We start from the raw sequence: 26,127 nt of genomic DNA on the forward strand, positions 1-26,127 counted from the left end.
TTGGTAGGTCTTTTTAAAAATCCATAAAAACAGCGCAATAGTCTGACAACATTATCCCCACATACCATATTTGAATCAGAAAGGCATGCAGGCATCTTCTCCATACTGTTCCTATTTAGTTTTAGCTCTTTCCCATCCATTTCAGCTTTTTTTCCATGCCCCCAGACCTGTTTGTTAGGTCCAGCCGAGAAAATATTATTTTTTCCCATTTGACTTGCATTGGATTTGTTATTCGGTACGAATACACGGATATTAGAAATTATTTGTGCGAATTTTCCCGAATCCAAAATATTTCACTATTCGATCATCACTACTATCTATCTATCTATCTATCTATCTATCTATCTATCTATCTATCTATCTATCTATCTATCTATCTATCTATCTATCTATCTATCTACTGTATTATCCAGAAAAACGAAGGCAGCACTCCAATAGAAAAAATATGTGTGGTTTATTGGTCCATGTGCGACGTTTCAGTCCAGGATGTGGACTTGAGTTTTTCTGGATAATAGCATGAGGTTTGGCACATACCTGGGAGGATTTTTTGCACCCTTTGTTTTCTTTTGGTGCTGCTTTTTGCTTACTTTTTCTATCTATCTATCTATCTATCTATCTATCTATCTATCTATCTATCTATCTATCTATCCATCTATCATCTTTTTTATATTATATGCATCCACAACATTTTCACGAATCTTAATTTTTCCGCTGCTTTCCATAGTAATATAAAGAGGACATGATATTTTCGTCTTTGCGTTTTGCTTTTCCACCTAATAGACGAGAGGCGTACATGTGAGTCACACGTGCACACTCCCAGAATCATGCGTGGCTTAGACAGGTGGCTGTTACCCCATGCAGATTTGCACAATACCTTACTCATTGGTCCAATATCCAAATATCCCATGCAGATTTACAAATTACCTAACGAGTTGGTAAAATATCGCAAATCATGAACATGATGCATTTTCTAAATCTTCCTTATTTTGAACACACCGGAGAGCGCTCACTCACAAGTATTAATGGCCGGTTCTGTATCTCAGTGCAAGACCCTGAAGATGCCGCTGATCCCATTATTGCAGCATCTTGAGGCCGTACCTTTCCTTTCTCCAATTCTTAATATGAGTAAGGTTTTTACATTCACAGACAGTGGAGAAAGGAAAGGGCTTGCTCTCTTTATAAGGGGGGATTGCAGTCAACTGCCTTTTCCCACCCACATCAGCACAGTCCATAGTTGCTGTACTAAAAGCTTGTGTTCATTCCCCCACACTCCTCCTCCTCCTCTTCGCCTTCTTCTTCTTCTACATCAGCCTCAGTATCAGCAGCAGCACAGGGAGAAGTATCTGCTGCCAGAAAGGAGCCCAGCCAACGCCGAGGACAGGAAAACGTTATCTTCCGACTCTCTAATTCCAATCGCTCTCAATTGTCGGAGCCATTTGGTGGCGTTAATATTAAAAGCGCCATTTAACGCGACAAAAGTTCACGGCTAGGAATCCCCCCTTCCTGGCCGCCCTCACTATTTGGGTATATGGATGCCACTGTCAATATCGGACTCTCCCTGTCGGAGCTGTTGATGTAATTACAACATCCGTGCCACGTAGAGCTGCCTTTCCACCAGAGCCACAAGCCATTCCGGGGATTCCGCTTTACGCTATGTTTATGAGGTAACAGCCCCCTGTACGGAGAATCCGGAGAGGAAAGCACATCATCTCCTGCTCGGTATTTCACCGCTGCCGAATAATGGGCTTAACCTGACAATGCTTCCAGACCGGAGCCCCCTGTCTATCCCCCCTCTAGTCTGTAACAATGCAGATCGCCCTCATTTTCATCTCCAAGGAAAAATCATTCATGACGGATTTGGCATCTAGACAATAGGAGCTCTTTTTTTTCTCTACTAAAGGCTTTTTTCATTGTCTGGAGTCATTTCTGGAATATTTTCTACCTTAAAATAAATCAGGAGGAATGAACCGGCGGTTGGTTAACATTGTGACAGCATTCCTTGCATTATGCTTTGAGATCAATAACTTCAGGTAGGAAAAATGTGTGATACCGTCCTTCATATTGATCAGCACTGTTACATTACACATGGACAGTATGTGCAGCCTGCATGTAGGATCCCCCGTCATCAGATTCAGAATCATTTATGTATGAGCAAGGGCTAAATAATCTTCTGTGGCAGAAGTTATCTGCACTGTATGCTTCTATCTATCTATCTATCTATCTATCTATCTATCTATATATAGCGCTGTATTATCCGTTTATATATGACACTGTATCCTTATATATATGGCACTGTATCCTTATATATATGGCACTGCACCCTTATATACAGCATATGGCACTGTATCCTTATATGGCACTGTATCCTTATATATATGGCACTGCATCATTATATATATGGCACTGTACCCTTATATATATGGCACTGCATCGTTATATATATATGGCACTGTACCCTTATATATATAGCACTGTACCCTTACATATATGGCACTGCACCCTTATATATATGACACTGTATCCTTATATACAGTATATATGGCACTGTATCCTTATATATATATGGCACTGTATCCTTATATATATGGCACTGTATCCTTATATATATATGGCACTGTATCCTTATATATATATGGCACTGCACCCTTATATACAGTATATGGCACTGTATCCTTATATGGCACTGTATCCTTATATATATGGCACTGTATCCTTATATATATATGGCACTGTATCCTTATATATATATGGCACTGCACCCTTATATACAGTATATGGCACTGTATCCTTATATGGCACTGTATCCTTATATATATGGCACTGCATCATTATATATATGGCACTGTACCCTTATATATATGGCACTGCATCGTTATATATATATGGCACTGTACCCTTATATATATAGCACTGTACCCTTACATATATGGCACTGCACCCTTATATATATGACACTGTATCCTTATATATATATGACACTGTATCCTTATATATATGACACTGTGTGCTTATATATACGGCACTGCACCCTTATATGTATGGCACTGTATCCTTATATATATGGCACTGTATACTTTTTTAAATATGGCACTGTATCCTTATATATATGGCATTGCACCCTTATATATATGGCACTGCATCCTTATATATATGGCACTGCACCCTTATATATATGGCACTGTACCTTATATATATGGCACTGCATCCTTATATATATGGCACTGTATCCTTATATAAATGGCACTGTATCCTTATATATATGGCACTGTATCCTTATATATATGGCACTGCACCCCTATATATATGGCACTGCATCCTTATATATATGGCACTGCATCCTTATATATATGGCACTGCACCCTTATATATATGGCACTGTACCTTATATATATGGCACTGCATCCTTATATATATGGCACTGTATCCTTATATATATGGCACTGTATCCTTATATATATGGCACTGTACCCTTATATATATGGCACTATATCCTTATATATATGGCACTGTACCCTTATATATATATGGCACTGTATCCTTATATATATGGCACTGTATCCTTATATATATGGCACTGTACCCTTATATATATGGCACTGTATCCTTATATATATGGCACTGTACCCTTATATATATGGCACTTTATCCTTATATATATGGCACTGTACCCTTATATATATGGCACTGTATCCTTATATATATATGGCACTGTATCCTTATATATATATGGCACTGCACCCCTATATATATGGCACTGTATCCTTATATATATGGCACTATATCCTTATATATATGGCACTGTACCCTTATATATATGGCACTGTATCCTTATATATATGGCACTGTACCCTTATATATATGGCACTGTATCCTTATATATATGGCACTGTACCCTTATATATATGGCACTGTATCCTTATATATATATGGCACTGTATCCTTATATATATGGCACTGTATCCTTATATATATGGCACTGTATCCTTATATATATGGCACTGTACCCTTATATATGGCACTTTATCCTTATATATATGGCACTGTACCCTTATATATATGGCACTGTATCCTTATATATATGGCACTGTATCCTTATATATATGGCACTGTACCCTTATATATATGGCACTGCACCCCTATGTATATGGCACTGTATCCTTATATATATGGCACTGTATCCTTATATATATATGGCACTGTACCCTTATATATATGGCACTGTATCCTTATATATATGGCACTGTATCCTTATATATATGGCACTGTACCCTTATATATATGGCACTGTATCCTTATATATATGGCACTGTATCCTTATATATATGGCACTGTATCCTTATATATATGGCACTGTATCCTTATATGCATATGGCACTGTATCCTTAAATATGTGGCACTGTTTCCTTATATATATATGGCACTGTATCCTTATATATATGGCACTGTTTCCTTATATATATGACACTGCATCGTTATATATATATGGCACTGCACCCTTATATATATGGCACTTTATCCTTATATATATGGCACTGTACCCTTATATATATGGCACTGTATCCTTATATATATATGGCACTGTATCCTTATATATATATGGCACTGCACCCCTATATATATGGCACTGTATCCTTATATATATGGCACTATATCCTTATATATATGGCACTGTACCCTTATATATATGGCACTGTATCCTTATATATATGGCACTGTACCCTTATATATATGGCACTGTATCCTTATATATATGGCACTGTACCCTTATATATATGGCACTGTATCCTTATATATATGGCACTGTATCCTTATATATATGGCACTGTATCCTTATATATATGGCACTGTATCCTTATATATATGGCACTGTACCCTTATATATGGCACTTTATCCTTATATATATGGCACTGTACCCTTATATATACGGCACTGTATCCTTATATATATGGCACTGTATCCTTATATATATGGCACTGTACCCTTATATATATGGCACTGCACCCCTATGTATATGGCACTGTATCCTTATATATATGGCACTGTATCCTTATATATATATGGCACTGTACCCTTATATATATGGCACTGTATCCTTATATATATGGCACTGTATCCTTATATATATGGCACTGTACCCTTATATATATGGCACTGTATCCTTATATATATGGCACTGTATCCTTATATATATGGCACTGTATTCTTATATGCATATGGCACTGTATCCTTAAATATGTGGCACTGTTTCCTTATATATACAGTGCCTACAAGTAGTATTCAACCCCCTGCAGATTTAGCAGGTTTACACATTTGGAATTAACTTGGCATTGTGACATTTGGACTGTAGATCAGCCTGGAAGTGTGAAATGCACTGCAGCAAAAAAGAATGTTATTTCTTTGTTTATTTTTTTTTTTAAATTGTGAAAAGTATTTTCAGAGGGTCATTTATTATTCAACCCCTCAACCCACCAGAATTCTGTTTGGTTCCCCTAAGTATTAAGAAGTAGTTCAGGCACAAAGAACAATGAGCTTCACATGTTTGGTTTAATTATCTCTTTTTTCCAGCCTTTTCTGACTATTTAAGACCCTCCCCAAACTTGTGAACAGCACTCAAACATGGTCAACATGGGAAAGACAAAGGAGCATTCCAAGGCCATCAGAGACAAGATCGTGGAGGGTCACAAGGCTGGCAAGGGGTACAAAACCCTTTCCAAGGAGTTGGGCCTACCTGTCTCCACTGTTGGGAGCATCATCCGGAAGTGGAAGGCTTATGGAACTACTGTTAGCCTTCCACGGCCTGGACAGCCTTTGAAAGTTTCCTCCCGTACCGAGGCCAGGCTTGTCCGAAGAGTTAAGGCTAACCCAAGGACAACAAGGAAGGAGCTCCGGGAAGATCTCATGGCAGTGGGGACATTGGTTTCAGTCAATACCATAAGTAACGTACTCCACTGCAATGGTCTCCGTTCCAGACGAGCCCGTAAGATACCTTTACTTTCAAAGCGTCATGTCAAGGCTCGTCTACAGTTTGCTCATGATCACTTGGAGGACTCTGAGACTGACTGGTTCAAGGTTCTCTGGTCTGATGAGACCAAGATCGAGATCTTTGCTGCCAACCACACACGTGACGTTTGGACTGGATGGCACTGCATACAACCCCAAGAATACCATCCCTACAGTCAAGCATGGTGGTGGCAGCATCATGCTGTGGGGCTGTTTCTCAGCCAAGGGGCCTGGCCATCTGGTCCGCATCCATGGGAAGATGGATAGCACGGGCTACCTGGAGATTTTGGCCAAGAACCTCCGCTCCTCCATCAAGGATCTTAAGATGGGTCGTCATTTCATCTTCCAACAAGACAACGACCCAAAGCACACAGCCAAGAAAACCAAGGCCTGGTTCAAGAGGCAAAAAATCAAGGTGTTGCAGTGGCCTAGTCAGTCTCCCGACCTTAACACAATTGAAAACTTGTGGAAGGAGCTCAAGATTAAAGTCCACATGAGACACCCAAAAAACCTAGATAACTTGGAGAAGATCTGCATGGAGGAGTGGGCCAAGATAACTCCAGAGACCTGTGCCGGCCTGATCAGGTCTTATAAAAGACGATTATTAGCTGTAATTGCAAACAAAGGTTATTCCACAAAATATTAAACCTAGGGGTTGAATAATAATTGACCCACACTTTTATGTTTAAAATTTATAAAAATTTAACTGAGCAACAAAACTTTTTGGTTTGTAAGATTTATGCATCTGTTAATAAATCCTGCTCTTGTTTGAAGTTTGAAGGCTCTAACTTATTTGCATCTTATTAAACCTGCTAAATCTGCAGGGGGTTGAATACTACTTGTAGGCACTGTATATGGCACTGTATCCTTATATATATGGCACTGTACCCTTATATATATGGCACTGTTTCCTTATATATATGACACTGCATCGTTATATATATATGGCACTGTACCCTTATATATAACACTGTACCCTTACATATATGGCACTGCACCCTTATATATATGACACTGTATCCTTATATATATGACACTGTATCCTTATATATATGACACTGTATCCTTATATATATGACACTGCGCTTATATATACGGCACTGCACCCTTATATGTATGGCACTATATACTTTTTTAAATATGGCACTGTATCCTTATATATATGGCATTGCTCCCTTATATATATGGCACTGCATCCTTATATATATGGCACTGCACCCTTATATATATGGCACTGTACCTTATATATATGGCACTGCATCCTTATATATATGGCACTGTATCCTTATATATATGGCACTGTATCCTTATATATATGGCACTGTATCCTTATATATATGGCACTGCACCCCTATATATATATGGCACTGCATCCTTATATATATGGCACTGTATCCTTATATATATGGCACTGCACCCTTATATATATGGCACTGTACCTTATATATATGGCACTGCATCCTTATATATATGGCACTGTATCCTTATATATATGGCACTGTATCCTTATATATATGGCACTGTATCCTTATATATATGGTACTGTATCCTTATATATATGGCACTGCACCCCTATATATATATGGCACTGCATCCTTATATATATGGCACTGCATCCTTATATATATGGCACTGCACCCTTATATATATGGCACTGTACCTTATATATATGGCACTGCATCCTTATATATATGGCACTGTATCCTTATATATATGGCACTGTATCCTTATATATATGGCACTGTATCCTTATATATATGGCACTGTATCCTTATATATATGGCACTGTATCCTTATATATATGGCACTGCACCCCTATATATATGGCACTGTATCCTTATATATATGGCACTGTATCCTTATATATATGGCACTGTACCCTTATATATATGGCACTATATCCTTATATATATGGCACTGTACCCTTATATATATGGCACTGTATCCTTATATATATGGCACTGTACCCTTATATATATGGCACTATATCCTTATATCTATGGCACTGTACCCTTATATATATGGCACTGTATCCTTATATATATGGCACTGTACCCTTATATATATGGCACTGTATCCTTATATATATGGCACTGTACCCTTATATATATGGCACTGCACCCCTATGTATATGGCACTGTATCCTTATATATGTGGCACTGTATCCTTATATATATGGCACTGTACCCTTATATATATGGCACTGTATCCTTATATATATATGGCACTGTATCCTTATATATATGGCACTGTATCCTTATATATGTGGCACTGTATCCTTATATGCATATGGCACTGTATCCTTATATATATGGCACTGTACCCTTATATATATGGCACTGTATCCTTATGTATATATGGCACTGTATCCTTATATATATGGCACTGTACCCTTATATATGTGGCACTGTATCCTTATATATGTGGCACTGTATCCTTAAATATGTGGCACTGTTTCCTTATATATATGGCACTGTATCCTTATATATATGGCACTGTACCCTTATATATATGGCACTGTATCCTTATATGCATATGGCACTGTATCCTTATATATAGCACTGTATCTATATGTATAATTGTCTAAGGGGTACTTCCGTCTTTCTGTCTTCAACTTCCGTCACGGAAATCCTGCGTCGCTGATTGGTCTCGCCAGCTGCCTGTCATGGCTGCCGCGACCAATCAGGGACGGGCACAGTCCGAATAGTCCATCCTTACTCCCCTGCAGTCACTGCCCGGTGCCCGCATACTCCCTTCCAGTCACCGCTCACACAGGATTAATGCCAGCAGTAACGGACCGCGTTATGCCGTGGGTAACGCACTTCGTTATCGCTGCTATTAACCCTGTGTGTCCCCAACTTTTTACTATTGATGCTGCCTATGCAGCATCAATAGTAAAAAGATGTAATGTTAAAAATAATAAAAAAACAAAAAACCTGCTATTCTCACCCTCCGTAGTCCGCCCAGGTGCGCGTGGCTGCCGCCATCTTCCGTTCCCAGAGATACATTGCGAAATTACCCAGAAGACTTAGTGGTCTCGCGAGACCGCTAAGTCATGTGGGTAATTCTGCAATGCATCCTGGGAATGGAAGATGGCGGCAGCCGCGCGCGCATCGCCAGAACTTCGCTGGATCCCAGTGGGTGAGTATAGAACTATTTTTTATTTTAATTATTTTTTTAAACAGGGATATGGTGCTCACACTGCTGTATACTATGTGGGCTGTCTTATATACTGCGTGGCTGCTATATACTACGTGGCCAGTGTTAGATACTATGTGGGCTGTGTTTTGTACTGCGTGGGCTGTGCTATATATTATGTGGCCTGTGTTACATACTACATCGCCTGTGTTATATACTGCGTGGCTGCTATATACTGCGTGGGCTGTGTTATATAGTACGTGGGCTGTGTTATATACTGCATGGCCACTGTTATATATTGCGTGGCCTGTATTAACGCATCGGGTATTCTAGAATATGTATGTATGTATATTGCAGCCACATAGTATATAGCACAGGCCACGTAGTATTTGTCTGCTATATACTACTTGGCTCCTATATACTACGTGGCCTGTGCTATATACTATGTAGCTGCTATATACATACATACATATTCTAGAATACCCGATGCGTTAGAATCGGGCAACCATCTAGTCCTTATATGTATGGCACTGTACCCTTATATATATGGCACTGTATCCTTATATATATGGCACTGTATCCTTATATATATGGCACTGTACCCTTATATATGGCACTGTATCCTTATATATATGGAACTGTACCCTTATATACATATGGCACTGTATCCTTATATATATGGCACTGTACCCTTATATATATGGCACTGTACCCTTATATATATGGCACTGTATCCTTATATATGGCACTGTACCCTTATATATATATGGCACTGTATCCTTATATATGGCACTGTATCCTTATATATATGGCACTGTACCCTTATATATATATAGCACTGTATCCTTATATATATGGCACTGTATCCTTATATATATGGCACTGTATCCTTATATATATGGCACTGTACCCTTATATATATATAGCACTGTATCCTTATATATATGGCACTGTACCCTTATATATATGGCACTGTATCCTTATATATATGGCACTGTATCCTTATATATATGGCACTGTACCCTTATATATGGCACTGTATCCTTATATATATAGCACTGTATCCTTATATATATGGCACTGTATCCTTATATATATGGCACTGCACCCTTATATATGGAACTGTATCCTTATATATATGGCACTGTATCCTTATATATATGGCACTGTACCCTTATATATATGGCACTGTATCCTTATATATATGGCACTGTACCCTTATATATATGGCAATGTATCCTTATATATATGGCACTGCACCCTTATATATGGAACTGTATCCTTATATATATGGCACTGTATCCTTATATATATGGAACTGTATCCTTATATATATGGCACTGTATCCTTATATATATGGCACTGCACACTTATATATGGAACTGTATCCTTATATATATGGCACTGTATCCTTATATATATGGCACTGTACCCTTATATATATGGCACTGTATCCTTATATATATATGGCACTGTACCCTTATATATATGGCAATGTATCCTTATATATATATGGCACTGCACCCTTATATATGGAACTGTATCCTTATATATATGGCACTGTATCCTTATATATATGGAACTGTATCCTTATATATATGGCACTGTATCCTTATATATATGGCACTGCACCCTTATATATATGGCACTGCACCCTTATATATGGCACTGTATCCTTATATATATGGCACTGTATCCTTATATATATGGAACTGTATCCTTATATATATGGCACTGTATCCTTATATATATGGCACTGCACCCTTATATATATGGCACTGCACCCTTATATATGGCACTGTACCCTTATATATATGGCACTGCACCCATATATATATATATATATATATATATATATATATATATATATATATAGCACTGCACTGTACCCTTATATATATGGCACTGCATCCTTATATATGGCACTTCACCCTTATATATATGGCACCGCACCCTTATATATGGCTCTGTATCCTTATATATATGACACTTTATACTTATATATATATGGCACTGTACCCTTATATATATGGCACTGCACCCTTATATATATGGCACTGCACCCTTATTTATATGACACTGCACCCTTATATATATATGACACTTTATACCTATATATATGGCACTGCACCCTTATATATATGGCACTGCACCCTTATTTATATGACACTTTATACTTATATATGGCACTGTATGATGGGTATCCATAGGAATGAGCATTGGTGGTGCCTCATATTGCACAGTGCCACCAATGGACTTGTGATATCCAAGCAGACGGCTGCCCCTGCCTACTACAGCTGGGGGACTAGATAAGATCAAGTATGGTAATTAGGAACGTCTAACTATCTGTCTATCTTTCATCCTAGTTATCTATTTCTCTATATTTTATCTTACTATCTTATTGATCTATTGTCTATATATTATCTATCTATCTATCTATCTATCTATCTATCTATCTATCTATCTATCTATCTATCTATCTATCTATCTGTCACCCTTATTCTCTATTTATCTATTTTTCTATCTTTATCTTTCTATCTTATCTATATATCTATATCTATGCATCTATTTCTATCCATCTATACAAAAAAAATAAAAATGAAGTGGAGTATTAGCTCGTATGCATGTAATATAGGAGTAGGTTTACACTGGCCATATAACAGACAAAACCTAGGATAGTAACAAAATGAACATATACCCTGCTGTAAATAAATAATACCAATAGTGCAATAACATAAGGTACTCTCTGTCTATCTATCTGTCTATCTATCATCTATCTATCATCTATCTATCTATTATCAATCTATCTCCTATATATCTATCATCTATCTATCTATCTATCTATCTATCTATCTATCTATCTATCTATCTCCTATCTATTATCTATTTATCTATCTATAGATCTATCTATCTAGCTAGCTATCTATCTCTTCAGTTATGATATTGCCATGGGTCTACCTGCACAACTTTAACAAGCAACAGATATTGTGATATTACAATAAGTTGTGTTAATTGACGAGTCCAGCTCTGCTGCATCGGTCTATAGCATCCAGTACATTGTAATCTTTAAGTTGCATACAGAGCTTACATGTGTGACATTCTGCCTGTGGCTATATTAGCTTATTAACGAGAATATTCTGCTCGAGCGTCCCTGTTTTGTCATTTTTCATACATATTCAATATCTGGAAAGGTCATCGGATTTCTGTATTTAATAAGCTCGGGGATGATTTATTGAAATGTGCTTTATGAGGCTGTTTTATCACAGCATGAAATTCATTTTAATTACTAGAAATATACTGTATGTATATATTTCTAATGCTATAACACATACATATATACATGTGTATATTTGTATGTATGTACGTATATATACAGTATATATATATATATATATACACTCACCGGCCACTTTATTAGGTACACCATGCTAGTAACGGGTTGGACCCCCTTTTGCCTTCAGAACTGCCTCAATTCTTCGTGGCATAGATTCAACAAGGTGCTGGAAGCATTCCTCAGAGATTTTGGTCCATATTGACATGATGGCATCACACAGTTGCCGCAGATTTGTCGGCTGCACATCCCAAAGATGCTCCATACAAGGCAGGATGGATCCATGCTTTCATGTTGTTTACGCCAAATTCTGACCCTACCATCCGAATGTCGCAGCAGAAATCGAGACTCATCAGACCAAGCAACGTTTTTCCAATCTTCTACTGTCCAATTTCGATGAGCTTGTACAAATTGTAGCCTCAGTTTCCTGTTCTTAGCTGAAAGGAGTGGTACCCGGTGTGGTCTTCTGCTGCTGTAGCCCATCTGCCTCAAGGTTCGACGCACTGTGCGTTCAGAGATGCTCTTAGGCCTACCTTGGTTGTAACGGGTGGCGATTTGAGTCACTGTTGCCTTTCTATCAGCTCGAACCAGTCTGCCCATTCTCCTCTGACCTCTGGCATCAACAAGGCATTTCCGCCCACAGAACTGCCGCTCACTGGATTTTTTTTCTTTTTCGGACCATTCTCTGTAAACCCTAGAAATGGTTGTGCGTGAAAATCCCAGTAGATCAGCAGTTTCTGAAATACTCAGACCAGCCCTTCTGGCACCAACAACCATGCCACGTTCAAAGGCACTCAAATCACCTTTCTTCCCCATACTGATGCTCGGTTTGAACTGCAGGAGATTGTCTTGACCATATCTACATGCCTAAATGCACTGAGTTGCCGCCATGTGATTGGCTGATTAGAAATTAAGTGTTAACAAGAAGTTGGACAGGTGTACCTAATAAAGTGGCCAGTGAGTGTATATATGTGTGTGTGTAAAACAGTACATGTGCATATTGAAATTTATTTCAATATTTTTCTGAAAATATTTAAATTATAATATATATTTTAAATGATTAAATGATACATATTTTTGAGTTTTATTTACTCTTTATGTGTATACATATATATATATATATATATATATATATATATATATATATATATATATGTAGATTTTTTATATGTGATTTTTTTCCCCTTTTTTTTCCCTCCAATTGCCCAGCAGCCCTACTTTACCACATGTCTTCTTCATTCAATGAAGTTCAATGTACAGTGTTCATCTATCCGGTAGAACTCATTCATTGGTTCTTTGTACATCTTACTGATGGATGACGCGACCTTTCAAATAGCTTTGGAGTGAAGAGAAAGAAAAGCCATTATTATATGACATCACTGATTTCAGTACACCCCTTGCTAATGAGGCCGGGTTTATCCCTCCCATTATGCTCAGGTTGTTGTACAGGCCGGCTTTACATGTGTTAGGGCAGTTCAGATGCCACGTAGAGTCATCGTTATCTTTGTGAAATACACTGGGGCTACCCTGACGACAAATATAGGTCAGCAGCATTCCAGATCTAAGATAAATGGAGGCCACAGGATATAATGAAGACACCATGCAAATAAAAATGTCCACTGTCTGATCTTACTATGGGATTATTGGAAAGATACACAGCAGGGAAACAGTAGTGGAACCTTTACAGAGTGAGAAGAATTGCTATCAAACGTGAACAAATAGGAAGAGAATTCAAATATGTACTTTACTAAAAAGTCACAACTAAAGACCTTTATAGTGTCCTTCCTTATAGTCTTTACAGGTTTCGAGAAATGCTGGGTCACAACCAATACGATCTAGATAGGAGGTGTTCATTGTCTAATTAGGTTGACCTCTCATTCAGGAGTCTGGTGAAAATGTGTAAGAGCATTGTAATTCATGTTGGTGACATAGGTGTAATCCACACCCATTGGGTGCCATGGTGATTCTTACAGATTCCTGAAAAAATAGACATTCAATTAATGTCAGCTGAACATGTCAATTTGAGTTGGACCAACTCGTTCTTCCCTGACAAACCTCATGAAAAAGGATTGGGCAATTGGATTTCCATATTCCTGATCCTTTTGTTCCCAAAGGAGATAGGCAGATTTGTCAGGCATTTACAACTCTTCTACCATTCAGAACATACAAAGCAAGTATACGTATATATTCGTGTGTATGTATATGTATTCATGTGTCTGTATGTATGTGGATGTGTATGCATGCATATGTGTGTATATATGTATGTGGATGTACATGGATGTATACAGATGTATGTGTATTTATATGTATATGTATTTATAGTATTTATATGCATGTGTATGTGAATGTATGAATGTCTAGATTTCATTTGTATGTATGTGTTTTTGTGTATTTTCATGTATGTATTTGTGTGTATGTGTTTGTGTACATGTGTATGTTTCATGTGTGTGTGTATGTAGGTGTATGTATACATGGTTATGTTTCATGTGCACGTATGTATGCATGCGTGTGTATATGTATGTGTATGTATGTATGTATGTGTTTGTGTGCATGTTTCATTTGTGTGTATTTATGTGTGTATGCATGTGTAAAGGCAAAGAAGAGATAGATATTGTCTGTCTAAAGTGTATGATTAAGTAATAACTCAAAAGAGTTTTAACAGTTTGTACCATTTAAGGATTTGTAGCAAATTAGGTAGAAATGTAGGATGATATTACTACAGTATTAGTAAATTTAAGAGGCTACTAAAGGGTAATCTCTTATTCAGAAGTGATGTCTTAATGTACGGATATGTCATTGCTGCATTACCATGTGTCAGTTTTGAAAATGAGTGAGTAGAAGCCGCTCCGCCACTCTTCTTACCCAGAGCAGGTCTCGTCCACCAATTGCTCAAGAAACTGCAATGCAACTCCACATAAGCGCAACAATCTGTGCTGCAGTTCCCTGGGCAGCAGGTGGATGGGGCGCTGTGTGGGAAAAGACTGAAGGGTAAGTGCTGTAGCCCATTTCATAGTAAGGATCAAGGAGGTTCTGGCAGTTGAACCCCAGCAATCAATGAGTAATGATGCAGGTGCTTCTCACAAAATTAGAAAATCATCAAAAAGTTAATTTATTTTAGTTCTTCAATACAAAAAGTTAAACTCATACATTATACAAAGTCATTACAAACAGAGTGATCTATTTCAAGTGTTTATTTCTGTTAATGTTGATGATTATGGCTTACAGCCAATGAAAACCCAAATTCATTATCTCAGCAAATTAGAATACTTTATAACACCAGCTTGAAAAACGATTTTAAAATCTGAAATGTTGGCCTACTGAAATGTATGTTCAGTAAATGCACTCAATACTTGGTTGGGGCTCCTTTTGTATCAATTACCGCATCAATGCGGCGTGGCATGGAGGGGATCAGCCTGTGGCACTGCTGAGGTGTTATGGAAGCCCAGGCTGCTTTGATAGCAGTCTTCAGCTCTTCTGCATTGTTGGGTCTGGTGTCGCTCATCTTCCTCTTGACAATACCCCATAGATTCTCTATGGGGTTAAGGTCAGGCGAGTTTGCTGCCAATCAAGCAGAGTGATACTGTTGTTTGTAAACCAGGTATTGGTGCTTCTAGCAGTGTGGACAGGTGCCAAGTCCTGCTGGAGAATTAAATTTCCATGTACAAAAAAGCTTGTCTGCAGAGGGAAGCATGAAGTGCTCTAAAATTTCCTGGTAGACGGCTGCACTGACTTTGGTCTTGATAAAACACAGTGGACCTACACCAGCAGATGACATGGCTCCCCAAACCATCACTGATTGTGGAAACTTCACACTAGACCTCCAGTAGCTTGGACTGTGGCCTCTCCACTCTTCCTCCAGACTCTGGGACCGTGATTTCCAAATGAAATGCAAAATTTACTTTCATATGAAAACAACACCTTGGACCACTGAGCAACAGTCCAGTTATTTTTCTCCTTGGCCCAGGTAAGACGCTTCTGGCGTTGTCTATTGGTCATGAGTGGCTTGACACAAGGAATGTGACACTTGTAGCCCATGTCCTGGATACGTCTGTGTGTGGTGGCTCTTGAAGCAATGACTCCAGCAGCAGCAGTCCACTACTTGTAAATCTCCCACAAATATTTGAATGGCCTTTTCTTAACAATCCTTTCAAGGCTGCGGTTATCCCGGTTGCTTGTGCACCTTTTTCTATCACACTTTTTCCTTCCACTTAACTTTCCATTAATATGCTTGGATACAGCACTCTGTGAACAGCCAGCTTCTTTAGCAATGACCTTTTGTGGCTTACCCTCCTTGTGGAGTGTGTCCATGACTGCCTTCTGGACATCTGTCAAGTCAGCAGTCTTCCCCTACTGAAACAAGACTAAGGGACCTTTTGAAATACATAGGAAGCCTTTGCAGGTTTTTTTTGTTAAAATTAGTCTAAGTTACTGAGATAATGACTTTTGGGTTTTCATTGGCTGTAAGCCATATCATTAACATTAACAGAAATAAACACTTGAAATAAATCCCTCTGTTTGCAATGACTCTATATAATGTATGAGTTTCACTTTTTGTATTGAAGAACTGAAATAAATTAACTTTTTGATGATATTCAAACTTTGTGAGAAGCACCTGTATATCCTAATAATATGCTATCATCTCTAATGTTATGGAATCCCTTTAAGGATGTCACTAATGTAATATGTAAATCTTAGTCTATGGTCACTTTGATTGTTCTGTTTTTTTATTTTTTCATAATGAAATATGGGAAATGTTACATTATCATCAGTGATCATCACCTTAATGCTGAACTCAATGATTTGTGTAGGTCGGCTTATTGTAAAGAACATGACTCCAGGTCTGGGAAATCTCCACCCCAGAGCATGTCCCCTTCTGATTTTTTGGACAAACTCATGGGAAGGACCTCGGGATATGATGCAAGAATCAGACCAAACTTTAAAGGTAAGATTATTGATAACATTATCATTATTTAGGGGATAATTACTGCTCATCTTATCAGAACACAGGCAGCTCATTCACAACTAGTGACAATACAGAGGGGACTACAATAACTATCTCCAATCTACATAGAGATATAATGGAGCTTGTGTACAAAAACTGAGGAATGATGACTTCCTCTATTTCCAAACCTCCAAATGAGAAATGAGAAGGAATCTGATGTGCAGATTTGTGCATGAACTTCCATTGCGCCATAGAATAGAACTACTTATCAAGAACCATACTGACACACCTTACAGTCTCCTGAGAAAGTATTCATACCCCGTTTTTTCACATTACACTGGAATACTTAATTACATTTATATCATTGGGATTTTATGTGATATACCAGCACAAAGCAGCAAGTATCTGTGAAGTGTAAAGAAAATGATACATAGTTTTTTTTCCTATTTTAAAAATATTAATCTTGAGACATGCATTTGGATTCAGCCCACCTGACTGCTTCAAGTCTTTTGGAGTAAGTCTCTACCAGAAATTTTGCCCATTCTTCTTTGCAAAACAACTCTAGCTCTGTGAACAGCAATTTTTAAGTTTTACTACACATTCTCAATGGGATTTCCATCTGGACTGTCACTGGTCGATTCACACACATGAATATGCTTTGATCTAACCTTTCCATTGTAGCTCTGGCAATAGTTTTAGGGTTGTTGTCTTGCTGAATGGTGAACCCATTCCCCAATCTCAACTTTTTTGCAACCTCTAACAGGTTTTCCTCCAGAATTGTCCTGCATTTAGCTCCATCCATCTTCCCATCAACTCTAACCAGCTTCCCATACCTGCTGATTAAAAGCACCCCCACTGCATGATTCTGCCACCACCATGTTTGACAGTGAGGATGGTGTTTTCAGGGTGATGCAAAGTGCTAAATTTCCGTCACACATAACATTTGCATTTAGCTTTAAAAAGTTCTACTTTTGTCTCATTTGACCAGAGCACCTTTTCCACATGCTAGCTGGGATTTCCTATGACTTACAGTTTTCTTCTTGCCACTCTTCCGTAAAGGACAGATTTGTGGAGTATATGGCTAATAGTTGTCCTGTGAACAGATTCTACCACCTGAGCTGTGGACCTCCGCAGCATTTCCAGAGTGACCATGGGCCTCTTAGCTGCTTCTCTAATTAGTGCTCTCCTGGCTTGGGATGTCAGTTTAGGTGGGCGGCCATGTCTTGGTAGGTTTGGAGTTGAGCCATATTCCTTCCATTTTAGGATGATGAATTGAACAGTGCTCAATGAGATGTTCAGAGCTTGGACTATCATTTTTATAACCTAACCTTGCTTTACTCTTCTCCACAACTTTATCCCTGACCTGTCTGTTGTGCTCCTTGGTTTTCATGATGCTGTTTGATCACTAATGCTCCCAAACAAACCTATGAGGTCTTCACAGAACAGCTGTAGTGATACTGAGAATAAATTACGCACAGGTGGACTCACTTTACTCTTCTGGAGGCAATTGGTCACTCAGGATTTTATTTAGTGGTATCAGACTACTTGGCACTGAATATAAATGCATGTCACAATTTTAAGATTTATATATTTAGAATATTTAGAAAACCATGAATCATTTCCTTTACACTTCACAAATACTTGCTACTTTGTGTTGGTATATTACTATATATATTAGTGTAATAAAATACATTTAGGTTTGATGGTGTTATATAAAAAATGTGGAAATGTTCATGGAGTATGATGACTTTTTCAAGGTACTGTATATACAAATGAGATTCCACTATAATTAAAATAAATTATTGTCTTGGACAATTTCTAAGGGTACTGTCACACAGTGGCACTTTTGTCGCTACGACGGTACGATCCGTGACGTTCTAGCGATATCCATATGATATCGCTGTGTCTGACACGCAGCAGCGATCAGGGACCCTGCTGAGAATCGTACGTCGTAGCAGATCGTTTGGAACTTTCTTTCGTCGCTGGATCTCCCGCTGTCATCGCTGGATCGGTGTGTGTGACACCGATCCAGAGATGCGTTCGCTTGTAACCAGGGTAAACATCGGGTTACTAAGTGCAGGGCCGCGCTTAGTAACCCGATGTTTACCGTGGTTACCAGCGTAAAAGTAAAAAAAAACAAACAGTACATACTTACATTCCGGTGTCTGTCCCCCGGTGTTCTGCTTCTCTGCACTGTGAGCGCCGGCCAGCCGGAAAGCGAGCACAGCGGTCACGTCGCTTTCCGGCTGGCGCAGACACAATGCAGAGAAGCAGAACGCCGGGGGACAGACACCGGAATGTAAGTATGTACTGTTTGTTTTTTTTTACTTTTACGCTGGTAACCACGGTAAACATCGGGTTACTAAGCGCGGCCCTGCGCTTAGTAACCCGATGTTTACCCTGGTTACCCGGGGCCTTCGGCATCGTTGGTCGCTGGAGAGCTGTCTGACAGCTCTCCAGCGACCACACAACCACTTACCAACGATCACGGCCAGGTCGTATCGCTGGTCGTGATCGTTGGTAAATCGTTTAGTGTGACAGTACCCTAAAGTAAGGAGGGATAACAGAAATAAGCTAATCAAGAGGTTTCTATGTGAGAACTCAGCAGCAAGGGTTACATTTATTTGCAGAACCTCTTACATGACAGCTACTGAGATCAGTCTGGGTCTTCTAGAGACAGGGATACTATTGTAAGTGATTTGCATATCAGATAAATGATGGAGGTCTCGAGTATGGGACTTTAAGCTAAATTTTTTTTCCAAAATCATAGAACTGCTTCAGGTACAATATTAGCCACAATCATCTCTTTGTAGCCCCTTATAATGACATATAACATGATGCTTGACATTCAATGCATGTATGTAAGAAATAATATATATATATACATATATATCAGACCAGTGCAATACATGATTTTGTCTTTTTAAGACTGTAAAAGTTTGCTATTCTTGCTCAGGTAATGTTATTTTTCTTTGCTTTGAGATTTAAAGGTTTTTAAAATACTTTCGAGCTAAAATAATCCTTTGCAATGAAAGATAATTATAACTAAGTGACTTAATCCAAATAATCGTTCTTAATAGTTCTTTACATCTGTATTCACACTTAGTAGGCACAGTGCGTTTTTTTTTCTGATCGCAGACTAAAAGTAATGCCTTATTGTTAGAAAAGGACATCTATGCATGTAATACATGCTTCATTTGTGCATAATGCACATTTCGCACTTTTAGTAGCGGCTGTCCTTAGTATTGCAATTTGACCCATTCAAATGCGCACACCCTACCAACGTGCTCAATAAAAAGCTCTTGTCACATTGCAGCAGTGTTCCCTTTAATCTGAGAAATCTGGAAAGAACACAGTAAATACAACATACTAATGAGCGGTGGTGTAACTAAAGTACGATGGTCCCGACTCCCTAATGCAACATTTGGACCTGGGCCCCCACCTGCATATTGTACAGGTGTATGGGTCCTTGTAGCATTCTGTATCCTATAAAGACATGCGTGTTGGCCCTCTCCCCCATGTAATAATGTCTGCTATCCTGGCCCCATACTGTAATAATGTCTCCATCCTAACCCATCCTGTCACAATTTCCCCCATCCTGGGTCCCTTCCTGTAATAAATTCCCCCATCCTGGGACCCTTCCTGTAATAACTTCCCCCATCCTGGCGCCTTCCTGTAATAATGTCCCCCCATCCTGGGACCCTTCCTGTAATAATTTCCCCCCATCCTGGGCCCCTTCCTGTAATATTTTCCACCATCCTGGGCCCCTTCCTGTAATAATTTCCCCCATCCTGGCCCCTTCCTGTAATAATGTCCCCCATCCTGGGCCTCTTCCTGTAATAATGTCCCCCATCCTGGCCCCTTCCTGTAATAATGTCACCCATCCTGGGCCCCTTCCTGTAATAATGTACCCCATCCTGGGCCGTTTCCTGTAATAATGTCCCCTGTTGTGAATTTGGATTCTGGGCTCCCCCGGTGGCTACTGGTGGAATTGAACTTGTGTCATCATCTTCCCTGTTCACCTGTTCTCATCAGATCTGGGTGTCGCTATATAACCTGGCTTCTCTGTTAGTTGCTTGCCGGTCAACAATGTTATCAGAAGCCTCTCTGTGCTTGTTCCTGCTCCCAGACATCAACTAGATAAGTTGGACTTTTGTCCATGTTTGTTTTTGTTTTTTGGTTCCAGTTCACAGCTGCAGTTTCGTTACTGTGTCTGGAAAGCTCTTGTTGATCAGGAATTGCCACTCTGGTATTATGAGTTAATGCCAGAGTTCTAAAGTAATTTCTGGATGGTGTTTTGTTAGGGTTTTCTGCTGACCATGAAAGTGCCCTTTCTGTCTTCTGCTATCTAGAAAGCGGACCTCAAATTTGCTAAAACTATTTTCCTGCTGCGTTTGTTATTTCTTCTAAAATCACCGCCAATATATGTGGGGGGCCTCTGTCTCCTTTTTGGGTATTTCTCTAGAGGTGAGCCAGGTCTTATATTTCCCTCTGCTAGCATTATTTAGTTCTCCGGCCGGCGCTGGGCATATAGGGATAAAAAGTAGGACATGCTACCTGGCTACTTCTAGTTGTGCGGTAGGTTTAGTTCATGGTCAGTACAGTTCCCATCTTCCAAGAGCTTGTTCATATGTAGGCTTATGCAATGTTCTCTGGCCATGGAGATCATGACAGTTTGACCGGCCCACTAAAGGGTTAAAATCCTTGGCTGAGAAAGGAGAGAAATAAGAAGTCTGCTGAGAGTTTTTTTTTTTTTTTGTGCTCTTAATTGGATCACTTGCCAGTCTGTCTATGCTGCAGTCTTTCTTTTTTTTTCTCTCTCCTTCTAATCTTTGAATGGCTCTGTGTTCACCTGTTTATAATGGATCTTCAGAGTGTAACTGCAGGTTTGAATAATCTCACCACGAAAGTACAAAATTTGCAAGATTTTATTGTTCATGCTCCGGTATCTGAGCCGAGAATTCCTTTGCCGGAATTTTTCTCGGGGAATAGATCTGGTTTTCAGAATTTTAGAAATAATTGCAAGTTATTTTTGTCCCTGAAATCTCGTTCTGCCGGAGACCCTGCACAGCAGGTTGGGATTGTGATTTCCTTGCTCCGCGGCGACCCTCAAGACTGGGCTTTTTCATTGGCACCAGGGGATCCTGCGTTGCGCAATGTGGATGCGTTTTTTCTGGCCTTGGGGTTGCTTTATGAGGAGCCTCATTTGGAACTTCAGGCAGAAAAAACTTTGATGTCCCTATCTCAGGGGCAAGATGAAGCTGAAATTTACTGCCAAAGATTCCGTAAATGGTCTGTGCTTACTCAGTGGAATGAGTGTGCCCTGGCGGCTACTTTCAGAGAGGGTCTCTCTGATGCCATTAAGGATGTTATGGTGGGGTTTCCTGTGCCTGCGGGTCTGAATGAGTCCATGACAATGGCTATTCAGATCGATAGACGTTTGCGGGAGCGCAAACCAGTGCACCATCTGGCGGTGTCCACTGAGAAGACGCCAGACAGTATGCAGTGTGATAGAATTCTGTCCAGAAGCGAGCGGCAGAATTTTAGACGGAAAAATGGGTTGTGTTTCTATTGTGGGGATTCTACTCATGTTATATCAGCATGCTCTAAGCGTACTAAAAAGCTTGATAAATCTGTTTCCATTGGCACTTTACAGTCTAAATTTATTTTGTCTGTGACCCTGATTTGCTCTTTGTCATCTATTACCACGGACGCCTATATCGACTCTGGCGCCGCTTTGAGTCTTATGGATTGGTCCTTTGCCAATCGTTGTGGGTATGATTTAGAGCCTTTGGAGACTCTTATTCCTCTGAAGGGGATTGACTCCACCCCATTGGCTAATAATAAACCACAATACTGGACACAAGTAACTATGCGTATTAATCCGGATCACCAGGAGATTATTCGTTTTCTGGTGCTGTATAATCTACATGATGATTTGGTGCTAGGATTGCCATGGCTGCAGTCTCACAACCCAGTCCTTGACTGGAGAGCTATGTCTGTGTTGAGCTGGGGATGTAAGGGGACTCATGGGGACGTACCTTTGGTTTCCATTTCATCATCTATTCCCTCTGAAATCCCTGAGTTCCTGTCTGATTATCGTGACGTCTTTGAAGAACCCAAGCTGGGTTCACTACCTCCGCACCGCGAGTGCGATTGTGCTATAGATTTAATCCCGGGTAGTAAATACCCAAAGGGTCGTTTATTTAACCTGTCTGTGCCTGAACATGCTGCTATGCGTGAATATATAAAGGAGTCCTTGGAAAAGGGACATATTCGTCCATCGTCATCTCCCTTAGGAGCCGGTTTTTTCTTTGTGTCAAAAAAGGACGGATCTTTGAGACCATGTATTGATTATCGGCTTTTGAATAAAATCACGGTTAAATATCAATACCCATTGCCGTTGCTGACTGATTTGTTTGCTCGCATAAAGGGGGCCAAGTGGTTCTCTAAGATTGATCTCCGTGGGGCGTATAATTTGGTGCGGATCAGGCAGGGGGATGAGTGGAAAACCGCATTTAATACGCCCGAGGGCCACTTTGAGTATTTGGTGATGCCTTTTGGTCTTTCTAATGCCCCTTCAGTCTTCCAGTCCTTTATGCATGATATTTTCCGCGAGTATTTGGATAAATTTATGATAGTGTATCTGGATGACATTCTGATTTTTTCGGATGACTGGGACTCTCATGTCCAGCAAGTCAGGAGGGTTTTTCAGGTTTTGCGGTCTAATTCTTTGTGTGTGAAGGGTTCTAAGTGCGTTTTTGGGGTTCAGAGAATTTCCTTTTTGGGATATATTTTTTCTCCCTCTTCCATTGAGATGGATCCTGTCAAGGTTCAAGCTATTTGTGATTGGACGCAGCCCTCTTCTCTTAAAAGTCTTCAGAAATTTTTGGGCTTTGCCAACTTTTATCGTCGATTTATTGCTGGTTTTTCGGATGTCGTTAAGCCATTGACCGATTTGACTAGACAGGGTGCTGATGTTGCTAATTGGTCCCCTGATGCTGTGGAGGCCTTTCAGGAGCTTAAGCGCCGTTTTTCTTCTGCCCCTGTGTTGCGTCAGCCTGATGTGGCTCTTCCTTTTCAGGTGGAGGTCGACGCTTCTGAGATCGGAGCTGGGGCAGTGTTGTCGCAGAAAAGTTCTGACTGCTCCGTGATGAGGCCTTGTGCCTTCTTTTCCCGTAAATTTTCGCCCGCTGAGCGGAATTATGATGTTGGGAATCGGGAGCTTTTGGCCATGAAGTGGGCGTTTGAGGAGTGGCGCCATTGGCTTGAGGGGGCCAGACATCAGGTGGTGGTATTGACTGACCACAAAAATTTGATTTATCTTGAGACCGCCAGGCGCCTGAATCCTAGACAGGCGCGCTGGTCATTATTTTTTTCTCGGTTTAATTTTGTGGTGTCATACCTACCGGGTTCTAAGAATGTTAAGGCGGATGCCCTTTCTAGGAGTTTTGAGCCTGACTCACCCGGCAACTCTGAGCCCACAGGTATCCTTAAGGATGGAGTTATTTTGTCAGCCGTTTCTCCAGACCTGCGGCGGGCCTTGCAGGAGTTTCAGGCGGATAGACCGGATCGTTGTCCGCCTGATAGACTGTTTGTTCCTGATGATTGGACCAGCAGAGTCATCTCTGAGGTGCATTCTTCTGCATTGGCAGGTCATCCTGGAATTTTTGGTACCAGGGATTTGGTGGCAAGATCCTTCTGGTGGCCTTCCCTGTCACGAGATGTGCGAGGCTTTGTGCAGTCTTGTGACGTTTGTGCTCGGGCCAAGTCTTGTTGTTCTCGGGCTAGTGGATTATTGTTGCCCTTGCCTATTCCTAAGAGGCCTTGGACGCACATCTCGATGGATTTTATTTCAGATCTGCCTGTTTCCCAGAAGATGTCTGTCATCTGGGTGGTGTGTGACCGTTTTTCTAAGATGGTCCATTTGGTTCCCCTGCCCAAATTGCCTTCTTCTTCCGAGTTGGTTCCCCTGTTTTTTCAAAATGTTGTTCGTTTGCATGGTATTCCTGAGAATATCGTTTCTGACAGAGGAACCCAATTTGTGTCTAGATTTTGGCGGGCATTCTGTGCTAGGATGGGCATAGATTTGTCTTTTTCGTCTGCTTTTCACCCTCAGACTAATGGTCAGACCGAGCGGACTAATCAGACCCTGGAGACATATCTGAGGTGTTTTGTGTCTGCTGACCAGGATGATTGGGTTGCTTTTTTGCCATTGGCGGAGTTCGCCCTCAATAATCGGGCCAGCTCTGCCACTTTGGTGTCCCCGTTTTTCTGTAATTCGGGGTTCCATCCTCGATTTTCCTCCGGTCAGGTGGAATCCTCGGATTGTCCTGGAGTGGATGCTGTGGTGGAGAGATTGCATCATATCTGGGGGCAGGTGATGGACAATTTGAAGTTGTCCCAGGAGAAGACTCAGCTTTTTGCCAACCGTCACCGTCGTGTTGGTCCTCGGCTTTGTGTTGGAGATTTGGTGTGGTTGTCTTCTCGTTTTGTCCCTATGAGGGTCTCTTCTCCTAAGTTTAAGCCTCGGTTCATCGGTCCGTATAAAATATTGGAGATTCTTAACCCTGTTTCCTTCCGTTTAGACCTCCCTGCATCCTTTTCTATTCATAACGTTTTTCATCGGTCGTTATTGCGCAGGTATGAGGCACCGGTTGTGCCTTCCGTTGAGCCTCCTGCTCCGGTGTTGGTTGAGGGTGAGTTGGAGTACGT

At 40.0% G+C, this 26,127-nt stretch overlaps 1 protein-coding gene across 4 annotated transcripts in view; it reads left to right on the top strand.

Annotated features, from left to right (window-relative positions):
• The first annotated feature begins 1,308 nt into the window (after positions 1-1,308).
• The window catches only part of GLRA2 (glycine receptor alpha 2), a 270,603-nt gene continuing 245,784 nt past the window's right edge, over positions 1,309-26,127 (top strand). The window contains exons 1-2 of one of the 4 annotated variants that reach the window (XM_077294157.1): positions 1,309-2,030; positions 17,279-17,412. In XM_077294157.1, coding sequence (XP_077150272.1) covers positions 1,963-2,030; positions 17,279-17,412 — 202 coding nt within the window. In that variant the 5' untranslated portion in view covers positions 1,309-1,962. The remainder of the gene's footprint in view (positions 2,031-17,278; positions 17,413-26,127) is intronic. The other 3 variants (XM_077294163.1, XM_077294162.1, XM_077294158.1) reach the window with 3 other exon arrangements.

This window comes from Ranitomeya variabilis, chromosome 3 (assembly GCF_051348905.1).
Source record: "Ranitomeya variabilis isolate aRanVar5 chromosome 3, aRanVar5.hap1, whole genome shotgun sequence".
Classification (NCBI taxonomy): Eukaryota; Metazoa; Chordata; class Amphibia; order Anura; family Dendrobatidae; genus Ranitomeya; species Ranitomeya variabilis.